The sequence below is a fragment of the Hibiscus syriacus genome, unplaced genomic scaffold (assembly GCF_006381635.1).
Source record: "Hibiscus syriacus cultivar Baekdansim isolate YM2019G1 unplaced genomic scaffold, ASM638163v2 tig00110653_pilon, whole genome shotgun sequence".
NCBI classification, from domain to species: Eukaryota; Viridiplantae; Streptophyta; class Magnoliopsida; order Malvales; family Malvaceae; genus Hibiscus; species Hibiscus syriacus.
Genome location: NW_024062813.1, coordinates 91,508 through 104,115, shown reverse-complemented (window position 1 = coordinate 104,115; position 12,608 = coordinate 91,508). Strand labels below are relative to the sequence as shown.

Sequence of the window (12,608 nt, the reverse complement as noted above, 5' to 3'; positions counted from 1 at the left end):
AAGAAAGGTCAAAAAAAGGGGCATCAGATTCTGATTATGTCGGTCAACTTTGAAAATTGACCATAAATTGTACAAAATGAACTAGAAGGAGTTATTTATATGGATATATTTGTATTTGAGTTTAGTTTTCAACGAAAGAAACAAAATTAAATTTCATTGTGTATATCAATACAGAATACTGATTCTTTAAAGGCAGTTCGAGTTGTCTGAATATGAAAATTTTAGAATTTAAGTGGAAATAGATTAGAAACTGAAGAGTAATGTTTAAATGTTTGATTTGAATGTTGAGTATAATTTTGGATGCTTGTAATTGAAGTTAAATGGCAAGAGACTATTTTGAATAAATTGGAAATGTATTTATGTTAGTATAATACTAACATATGTATCGATATGAATTTATGATTTTGTACAGATCGTGATTGACTCTGTGTTCAAAGCAAATCGAGTATAAAAAGGACTAAGTTGGAGCATAGTGAGGAAAAATCTTTTGAAAATTTTAAAGTGTCAATGTGAGTACAATACATGCATGACATTGCACATAGATGATTTACATCATGTACATAGATGTTTTATACATCAGGAAGACTTGAGATAAGTCTACCTTGTTTTATCAGCATGAAATTTTTTACATGGATGCTATTTTGGGTATGAACTGCCCTAATGTTTGTTTCATGGTTATACGTTGTCATGGATGATTTAATTCATGACTAAATGCTCAAGTATGTTATTGAGGTTCAGTGGTATTAATGACATGCCATAGAGTCTAGTAGCTGTGAAAATTTAAGTAGTACTAATGTGTAGTAAAGACACATAGTACAAGTTAGGTGGGCAAGACTCGACCTCAGCACTACAGTGCAATTTATTAGGTGATCATGGCTCGACCTTAGCGTTATTACGCAATCTTTGACTCCTATACCGGGTTCCTCATAGATTAATAAATTGGTAAAATTAAATTAAAAATAAATTAAAATAAATTTAGTCTTCCAATCAAATGATAACATGTGTCATGACATGTGTGTAACCAATGACACATGTCACCTCTTGATTCGTAGGTAAATTTATTATAATTTATTAAATTATTTTCTTCCAACCAGAGGGTGACATGTGTCACCCTCTGATTGGTAAAATTAAATTAAAATAAATTTAGTCTTCCAATCAAATGATAACATGTGTCATGACATATGTGTAACCAATAACACGTGGTACCTGTAATGCTTAGGAACAAGGTTAGGAGTATGCTAAATTTTAACCTACGAGGCTATAAAACAGTTTATGCTCCTATAGTGTATTATTATGTATATAGTAGGATACAGAGAACACATAAAGATGGAATTCTCTTTACTTATATATTTCAGGCATACATTACTTTTAAGGCAGGCTCAGATATAGCGTGTAACACCCCCAACCCGTACTCGACCTGGCTACGAGTCCGCGATGTCACATTGACTTTCAAAACCTTACTTGAACAAAATAGTGAATAATTTTAAAAACTTTTTTAAATACAATGACTAATTTACATAAATCAGTATCATATGATTTTACAAAAACCAATTCGAGTATATCAATTCAAATTTTTATTTACAGCCAATATACTATATTTTCTTATCTGAACTTTGTAAAGGAGATACTAACCTGTCTTGCTCCCCAATGTTCTCTATATCTTCTCGAACCTACGTGTAAAACAATCACACACTAAGTCGATGACTTAGTGAGGCAAATAAAACATATATAGAAATCATAAAATATTCCATATAACAAACCACATGAACATTTAATACTACTTGTCATACAAAATCATATAACAATTTCATACAAAATCACACACCTTTTATATAACAAATACCACTCATGTACATATATCATCATCTACTTCTTAGATTATCATATATATTATTATAACTATTTCATATCATCATCCATTATTTATCACCTAATATTGTTCTTATCATTAGGTATATCATATCACACATATATCATTTCCCAAGAAACACCCATAAATCATAATTCCTGTAACCAAAAGCACATACATTATATATATGTATTCATGTTATCTCTTTGATTAGCCCATGGTACACTTGTGAGAACTAGATATGTGAGTCTATAGAGGTTGTGCACTAATGCTGTCACCACAGCTCGTATAATGCACCGAAGTGTCGCGTAGAAATGCCCGTAGTGCCACGTAGAATTACACCGAAGTGCCACGTAGAAATGCACCGTAGTTCCATATAATGTCCATAGGACCACATAGAAATTCCTTAAGAATCATATACATATACCAAGGACCAAATATGTGTCTCAAAGACCTCATAAATGTTCCAAAGAATATACATATGTCCCGAAGGAACGCGTATACCTCGACTCTTGGCATGCCAACTATACCCCTAGCTTCATGACACATACATGGGCATTATCATTTATTTCATTTCAAATATTCACATAAACATGTAATTCACTTTCACATATCACGTATCACATAGCTTTCACATAACTCATAGTCATATGTTATCTCATAACATTACATGTTTTCGCCTATATAATTCATATCATTTCTATACCATCACATAATCATTTAACATACATACATATCATGTAACATTATAATAGAAATACTATAAGTCATATCACTTAGATTTCATATACATCTAGTCACATAGATCACTTTTCATGCTTATATCCACATATATTATCTCATGTATACCCATGAATCAAATGGCATATACAAATCATAAAAATATATATATAGTTTATGCAATCACGTACTTATACTCACATGGATCCATATCATAGAGCTTAGTTCCCTTGTACATGTTATCACACCGTCATATAATCTTATATCAATCCTATAGGTAAAGCTATTTATCTTTATCTCATTTTCCTTTGTATCAGCTTACATGATTTATTATACTAACATGTACAATAACATATAACCCTTATCACTTATCTCACGTTATTTAATTATGAATTATTTTATCCATTTAATTTAGTTCCATATAGCTCCTATAACCTCTAAGTTTTATAGTTCTTCATTTTATAACTTCTATATCATAGTTTTCTTTTAAGCATATCACTTTTTCCTATAGAGTTTATCCTATAGGTTCGTATCATTGTTATGCTCATGTCCCCTAATTTATAATATATACCATTTTCATAAAGTCTCTTAATTATTATCTTCTAATTTATATATTATTCTCTTAAATATTCTCATATTACTCCATAGTCTGGTCTTATTTAACTTATCACCATCTCATGTAGTCATAAATATATTATACTGATTATCATAATTAATCACCTATAACCTGTAACATGTATGGTCATCCATTATATAACTTATTTCACTTCCCATGCAATCATATAGATCATTCATATTAGATCCTATAACTGATCACACTACATGTATTCACACAAATCATTTAACACATACTGTAATTTATATCATATATACTCAAATCAAACATATACATATGATCATAAATTCATACATTCTAATATAGGAATAGACTCGTCGCAAGTCTTATTTCCATTAAACATCATAAACTAACTTGTATGCACTCACCTGGGCCTCGTTTGATTCGAATCAATCCTAATCCTTAGTTTGTTCCGGAACAAGCTTTCATTCTATATCATAATAATACATTTATACTTATCAGTATACTAATTGATATATTCGAAACTATTACTCCTTAGGTAAGAGAAAAGCCAATTTCGTCTTTTAATGAAGGTATGCATCGATGCACTGCACAGTGTATCGATGCATTCCCTAACGATGCATCGAGCACTACTTGTGCATCGGTGCTATAAATACATTCGATGTTTGTATTTTGAGAGTGCATCGATGCACATTGAATATGCATCGATGCACACAACCCATAAAATCCATTTTAAGCACGAAATTATTCAACTCTTCATTCAATTCTTCTATTTTAAGCCCCTATCATGTCCTTAAACTCAACTACCATTACTTAAACCAACTTATATCCATATAAACCATATTTATCTTTCATATCTCATCATGATTAAAATTAAGAATCTTACTAAATTGTCAACTTTGTTATAAATCCTTTCTAACTTCATAAATCTCTTATTTTTATTATAACAAGTCAAATTCTTTCTCAAAATTCACTTATTAACTCTTTTCCAACATTTCCTTTTAAAACTCATTTTCTTTAATCTTTCATAACTTCTTCATCTTTGATTTTAGGACAACCTAAGCTTTCCATAAGCTTAAATATTACCTAAGGATCAAAACCCACTCTTAAAATTAACAAATAATCAGTTACAAGGAATCTTACATTTGCCTTGGAGCTTTCACGGGGAAGAAGAAGATGAAGAGAAAAAGAGAGAAGAGATTTCTGGAAAATCTCTCATCCTTATCCATATATATATATATATATCATTATTTTATTCATCTCTTGGTCAAATGACCCTTTTGCCTTTAATACCTTTTATAATTACTAGCATCTTCAAGGTAATATTTCAATAAATCACTGAACTTTTCAACTATTCCACTTTAATCCAAATTCTAAAATATTACAATTGGTCACTAACCGGTATTAAGGATGTTACAAATCTCCCCTCTTTTAAAGAAAATTCGTCATCTAATTTTCACTGCACATCTTGATAAGAACATGTGTTCTAATGTTTCATATTGTTTCCTTTACTTAATCTTTCCTGTCACCATCAGAAAACTTACTTTCATTCCTTTAGTTCTTCATCTACCTTTTCTCTTATACATCCATATCATATCACTTATCAAGTATAAAATACATTAGTTCTTATCACTTAAAATCATAAATCAATCAATTTACTCATCAATTTATAATTACCTTGCAATCATACTCCAACTTTCATTCTATCATCACTTTACTATCTCTTAACTTCTTTAATCATATAATCATTCTTTATTTCTCTGACTACTTCTACTTGACCAAGAAACTAACTTTAAATCTTCATCATGGATGATTAAAACATACATTTTGTAGAATCAAGCAATCTTTCACATCCTCTGACAAACCTTTCTTATTCTAATCACTTATAAGTTATACTTCAACATAACCTTTATCATATCTGATCCTTTAAACTCAATCATTTCATTTCCTTATTCGATTACTTTCCCTAATTTAAATCTTCTTATAGCATAGGTCATATCTTTTCTTCAGACTCTCATAATTTTAGCTTCCTTTGGATACACAAATCCGTATCTTCTTAACTATACCTCATTTACGTTATCAGAATATACTACCATATCTAAATCCACATTAGACTTGATTGACTTAACCTTACATCTTTTGCAAATCTTACAACTTTATCACTTTACTATTACAACTCGTCAATAGCAACTGTTCAATCTAGGGCACAAGCCCTAATCAATCAATCATATACATCATTTCTATTCGAAAATATCTCAACAATAATTACTTAACTTATAAATCCACCTTTATTTCTACACCATGTAATTTCCATTATTCACACTTAACATTCTAACTTCTTTGTCTTATAAACGGATTAATGATGTATCCATTCTTAAATTCTTCTTATCCATCATTAGCTTTACTCAAACATACAAATCCTCACTTCCTTCCCTATATCACTTTACTATGATCACAGTATACAACTGTATCCAGATTCACTTCATATTTGGTTATCATATCCTGACAATATCTTAAAATCTTATAACTCCAATATATTTCATCACACAATCTTGTTAGCCAACGCTAACTCTTTCCATCTTGAATACAAACCTTTATCATATCCACAATCTTACTTATACACAATACTACCCCTTTGATTCAAATCCATAACTCTGATTTCATTTCTTATAAACATATCTGATGCACTTATTCTTAAACTCTTTTACAATTCTAACCACATCATTGATCCTTTAACGTTCTTATGGTGACACTTGTTCACCATATTCTAGCTTCTCCACTTAGTACGAAACTACTCAATTTAACTTCTCCATTTGCAGAAATGAAAACCTTCTAATCATTATCTTCATATCATTTAACCCAAAGGTCTGTAACAACAGAATCTTCCTCAAATCCACCCTTGAACTCGAGTGCTCTTAACTCTTTCAACTAATTCGATACATTCATTCTATGAGTTAAAGAAGTGGAAAATTGAAAACACATCAAAATATCAACATCATGAAGACATTTTCTAATCTTGTACAGGCATTCCCTGAGGTTTTTCGCTATTCTCCTGCCTGGCCAGGACAGATGAATGTTATTACCTTCAGGCCTATCGCCTTGTGCTTCACTTTTGAAGCTCTCATATCAAACATCTAATATAATAACTATTGAACTATTAACAAGACAACACACTTCTTACCGTTCAGACCAGAAACTTTTCACTTCGTGTTGGCATGTACATTTTTTTAAAACACTGTTGACTTCGATTTAAGCCTAGAATCAGCTAATTGTAGCTCTGATACCATTAAATGTAACACCCCCAACCCGTATCTGACCCAGCTACGAGTCCGAGATGTCACATGACTTTTCAAAACTTTTACTTGAACAAAATAGTGAATAATTTAAAACTTTTAAATACAATTGACTAATTTACATAAATTAGTATCATATGATTTTAAAAAAACTAATTCGAGTATATCGAATTCAAATTTTTATTTACATGCCAAATACATATTTTCTGATCTGAACTTTGTAAAGGAGATACTGACATGTCTTGCTCCCCAATGCTCTCTATATTCTTCTCGAACCTACGTGTGAAACAATCACACGCTAAGTCGATGACTTAGTGAGGCAAATAAAACATATAATAGAAATCATAAAACATTCCATATAACAACCACATGAACATTTAATACTAACTTGTCATACAAAATCATATAACAATTTCATACAAAATCACACACTTTTTATATAACAAATACACTCATGTACATATATCATCATCTACTTTCTTAGCATTATCATATATATTAACTATTTCTATCATTATCATCCAATTATTTATCACATGATCTTGTTCTATCATTTATGTATATCATATCACACATATCATTTCACCAAGAAACACCCATAAATCATAATTCCTGTAACCAAAAGCACATATAATATATATATATTGTATTCATGTTTCTCTTTGATTAGCCCATGGTACACTTGTGAGAACTATAGATATGTGAGTCTATAGAGGTTGTGTACTAATGCTGTCACCACAGCTCGTATAAATGCACCAAAGTGCCGCGTAGAAATGCCCGTAGTGCCATATAATGTCCATAAGGACCACATAGAAATTCCTTAAGATCATATACATATACCAAGGACCAAGTATGTGTCTCAAAGACCTCATAAATGTTCTAAAGAATATACATATGTCCCGAAGGACCGCGTAGACCCCGACTCTTGGGCATGCCAACTATACCCCTAGCTCTCATGACACATAACATGGGCATTATCATTTATTTCATTTCAAATATTCACATAAACATGTAATTCACTTTCACATATCACGTATCACATAGCTTTTCACATAACTCATAGTCATATGTCTTATCTCATAACATATACATGTTTTCGCCTATATAATTCATATCATTTCTTATACCATCACATAATTCATTTAACATACATACATATGTAATATTATAAAAACCTATACGTCATATCACTTAGATTTCATACATCTAGTCTCATATATCACTTTTGCATAGCTTATATCCACATATATTATCTACATGTATACCCAGGAATCAAATGACATATACCAAATCATAAAAATATATATATAGTTTATGCAATCACGTTACTTATACTCACATGGATCCATATCATAGAGCTTAGTTCCCTTGTACATGTTATCACACCGGCATATAATCTTATATCAATCCTATAGGTAAAAGCTATTTATCTTTATCTCATTTTCCCTTTGTACCAGCTTACATGATTTATTATACTAACATGTACAATAACATATAACCCTGATCACTTATCTCACTTATTTAATTATGAATTATTCTATCCATTTAATTTAGTTCCATTAGCTCCTATAACCTTCTCATAAGGTTTTATATTTCTTCATTTTATAACTTCTATATCATAGTTTTCTTTTAAGCATATCACTTTTTCCTATAGTGTTTATCCTATAGGTTCGTATCATTGTTATGCTCATGTCCCCTAATTTATATATATACCATTTTCATAAAGTTTCTTAATTTATTATCTTCTGATTTATATATTATTCTCTTAAATATTCTCATATTACTCCATAGTCTGGTCTTATTTAACTCATCACCCATCTCATGTAGTCATAAATATATTATACTGATTCTCATAATTAATCACCTATACCCTGTAACATGTATGGTCATCCATCATATAACTTATTTCACTTCCCATGCAATATAGATCATTCATATTAGATCCTATAACTGATCACACTACATGTATTCACACAAATCATTTAACACCTATTGTAATTTAGATCATATATACTCAAATCAAACATATACATATGATCATAAATTCATACATTATAATATAGGAAATAGACTCGTCGCAAGTCTTATTTCCATTAAACATCATAAACTAACTTGTATGCACTCACCTGGGCCTCGTTTGATTCGAATCAATCCTAATCCTTAGTTTGTTCCGGAACAAGCTTTCATTCTATATCTACATAATAATACATTTATACTTACTTATCAGTATACTAATTGATATATTCGAAACTATCACTCCCTAGGCTAAGAGAAAAGCCAATTTTCATCTTTTAATGAAGGTATGCATCGATGCATTGCACAGTGTATCGATGCATTCCCTAACGATGCATCGATGCACTACTTGTGCATCGGTGCATAAAATACATTCGATGTTTGTATTTTGAGAGTGCATCGATGCATATTGACACAACCCAGAAATTCCATTTTAAGCACGAAATTATTCAACTCTTCATTCAAATCTTCTATTTTAAGCCCCTATCATGTCCTTAAACTCAACTACCATTACTTAAACCAACTTATATACATATAAACCATATTTATCTTCCATATCTCATCATGATTCTTAAAATTAAGAATCTTACTAAATTTTTAACTTTGTTATAAATCCTTTCTAACTTCATAAATCTCTTATTTTTATTGATAACAAGTCAAATTCCTTCTCAAAATTCACTTATTAACTCTTTTCCAACATTTCCTTTAAAAACTCATTTTCTTTAATCTTTCATAACTTCTTCATCTTTTGATTTTAGGACAACCTAAGCTTTCCATAAGCTTAAATATTACCTAAGGATCAAAACTCACTCTTAAAATTAACAAATAATCAGCTACAAGGAATCTTACCTTTGCCTTGGAGCTTTCACGGGAGGAAGAAGAAGATGAAGAAGAAAAATAGAGAAGAGATTTCTGGAAAAATCTCTCATCCTTATCTATATATATATATATCATTATTTTATTCATCTCTTGGTCAAATGACCCTTTTGCCCTTTAATACTTTTTATAATTACTAGCATCTTCAAGGTAATATTTTCAAATAAATCACTGAACTTTTCAACTATTCCACTTTAATCACCAAATTCTGAAATATTACAATTTGGTCACTAATCCGGTATTAAGGATGTTACATAGCGTTTTTGTGGGGGGGGGGCACTTCTTGTGAAACACCGAGTGGTACAAAATAACTGTGATAAAATCAAAGAAAGAAAGTTTGCAATTTTAACTAGATCTGTCAGGACTTCTGAATAAATTTTTTGAGAATCTCCTCAAAGCAATTACTACCATATGTTCCATCATCTTCTCTTCTCCAATATCGTCGCAGCAAGAGATCTCTCATTTTCATTCCCCCGCAATTATATCAAGTTAGTGAATATATATAAACATAAATCTCTATCTTGCAAATATTATGACAAAATCGGGAGTTTGGATCTGAAAAAGGTAACCAATCACTATATAGCTGCTTGTGAACAATATCAGTATGACCATCAAGATGTTCGACCACACTACCCTTGTAGAAACAGAAGTCCCATCTGCAAGACAATCTGTAAAGTTCCATTGATTTTGGAAAAGAAAAAGTCAAATACATTGCTAGGTAATAGAATTCTAAGTTTGCAAATCTTTAAAACACACTGGATAGCATCAAGAGGACAAATAATAAGTAAAATAGATGCATTAAAATGCACCAAGTACAGATACCAAATCTATACACGCTATAATCTTCAAAGAGCAAGTTTCTTCTTTATCTTTTTCAAGTTATTAAACTACTTCATAAGTATCTAGACAAATTGAAGTTCACATCATCAAAAGCAAATATTGCATTGTTTCTATTTCTATCATGCATCAAAACCTAAGTTGACATTGATCACCTTTACAAACTCAGTGAGGAAAAATCTCCAACTAAACGTGAAAAATTATCCAATGCGAAACGGTCTAATGAATCGAAATTCTAGATTTACAACGATTGAAATCAAGCCCATCTCTTGCAAAAGAATACATGAGCTTAATTTAAGGAAAATACAGAGTACTGGCCCGTTTACTCCGTTCTTGAGGGTCCAAGAGACGTAAGTGTCTGGAAAATGGCTTCTGAAGTCCCATCTACGACACCCACAGCCATGATTGCCGGATGGTCATCCCACTGCCAATGAGGAGAGAAATGTCAAATGCAATTGCATGAAAACCATCACTGTTAAGCAAAAGATACCAACCTTTCCTTGAGAATCTCTATCTTTAGCTTCTTTAAACAATCTAAGACCTACATCACATCATGGTTTTAGTAAAACAGTTATGGCTATCTCAAAAGTAAAAAATATTTGTTTTGTAATTACCATTCTGACAGCCAAAGATTGTCCAAGGTGATGGTGCTACAACATCAGCTGTCACTCTGTCCATCTTTGTGGACGAAGAAAGTGTCTAGTCAATAGAGTTGTTATAATTTGCATTACTGGAACCACTCGATCTGCATGCAAGGAGTCCTTCTAAGAAACTGATAAATAATAACATCAGATAATAATCAAACAAGAGTTAAGTCCTCTTACACTCATTACTAGTAATATTCTAAACAATCCAACTAAAGTTATTCAAGCAATTAGCACAGAACTCAAATCGTGCCCAAGCATAGGTGAACAGACAGCGAAAAGCCAGAAATAATATATATTAAATAGCAATGCTGGATGGTAGCTCATTGTTATACCTGAAGGACTGCCATCTGCTCGTTGAACAAGCAACATCAATTCCAGAGTATGTACTACCCTGCATTAATACAATAAAAATATCAATCTCATATTATGCCAAAAATTTATGATGTTCATGTGCATTAACAAGAGGAAGAATTTCATTTCAGACCTTTAAAGCTGCTTCTTGGAAGGATTGAATCCATCTTGCTGCTTCTTCAGGACTACTAGCTCCTAGCTGTAATATTGATTCCATATCTCATACATGAGGTGACTGTATCATACATGTCAATTAAGAACCGTTTTGTGAAATATGTGCCTCACCTTAAGTTGATCATTGTGATTAGAACTATTATAAAGGGTGAAAATGAAGAATACCTACAAGTCAAACAATTATCTGTCCTTATAAAATCTCCAATGCCATGAACCAATCACAAAACGTAAACCAAAAAATTAACATAGTCCAAGAAAAAGAACACATAATTCACATACATTTCTGTGAATGCTCTCCCTCCCGTTGTCTGTAACTCGAATGCAGGAATCAATAATAGCACTTCTACCAGGCTCCTGAAAGGCAAATCAAGGTTCAATCCTTGAGCTTACTAAAATTGCCAAGCATTAGAAGAACAGTCTACATCTAAGAAATATAAACAAAAGAAAATTAACTAAAAATTGAATGTGCACATAAAGGCCATCTTAGAATCCTCATTTATTCATTCATTAAAATGACAAATATACGCAAAATTTCACAAGATAAAATTAATTACAACGGTAATAAACAGAGCACTAAGCTTGGTCATTGGGTATTCTTCCAACACACTTCCCTCTAAAGTGAAGTGTGCCGCATCACACTGTATAATTATGCTATAAGTTAGCTAACAACTTGCCCAGCTTATGATTATCATCGAATCAACTTAACTTTCACTGAAATCTAAAAATTAAACAGTTCAAAGACTGTGACATATGAATGCGAAAGTACAATATTACTGACATAAAGTCCCCCCCCCCCAACACACACTCACACACACACAACCCCCTCCAAAAAAAAAAAACTCTGAAAGGCTGGTCGAAGGAAAGAACCAATTCAAAAGAAGTAAAAGAGCAAAAGATGTCAGGTACATAAAAAAGCATATATGTATTCAATGAAGCTCACTCTCCAACCTACCTATCAAAGCCCTCAAATCGGCATGATAAATTAAAGCATGTTCAAGTAATCCATTACTAAGCAGCTAAAATCATTATTAAATGTACATATAAATACTATAAGAAAATCAATAATAGACGATCATTTTAAAAGGTTTATCCACTAAAAACTAGTTATTCATTTATTAGTGCAGTTGTCGATTAATAAAAAGTCAATTCGAAAAATTTGATATTCGAGTTTAATCCCATTAATTCTTTACAACTTCTTTAAATGAGTAACGAAATTTGCAGCTTTCAGAATGCTTGAGAGGGTAAATTTGCAGCTTTGTCTTGAATGGGGA

At 31.3% G+C, this 12,608-nt stretch overlaps 1 protein-coding gene across 3 annotated transcripts; it reads right to left on the bottom strand.

Annotated features, from left to right (window-relative positions):
• Positions 1 to 1,342: 1,342 nt before the first annotated feature.
• On the bottom strand, positions 1,343 to 11,705 carry LOC120137198 (protein ENHANCED DISEASE RESISTANCE 2-like). Of its 3 annotated transcripts, none has more exons than XM_039153007.1 (11): positions 11,617 to 11,705; positions 11,449 to 11,502; positions 11,297 to 11,362; positions 11,145 to 11,203; positions 10,780 to 10,937; positions 10,660 to 10,706; positions 10,492 to 10,589; positions 9,889 to 9,984; positions 9,737 to 9,801; positions 9,582 to 9,639; positions 1,343 to 1,384 (listed from the first exon to the last, which is right to left on the bottom strand). In XM_039153007.1, the coding sequence occupies exons 5-11, from the start codon at positions 10,841 to 10,843 to the stop codon at positions 1,369 to 1,371; spliced, it is 444 nt and encodes a 147-aa protein (XP_039008938.1). In that variant the 5' UTR covers positions 10,844 to 10,937; positions 11,145 to 11,203; positions 11,297 to 11,362; positions 11,449 to 11,502; positions 11,617 to 11,705; the 3' UTR covers positions 1,343 to 1,368. The 3 variants fall into 3 exon arrangements, with proteins under 3 accessions (XP_039008938.1, XP_039008937.1, XP_039008939.1); XM_039153006.1 differs by having other exon boundaries at positions 10,780 to 10,910; XM_039153008.1 differs by lacking the exon at positions 9,889 to 9,984 and having other exon boundaries at positions 10,780 to 10,910.
• Between the last annotated feature and the right edge of the window lie 903 nt (positions 11,706 to 12,608).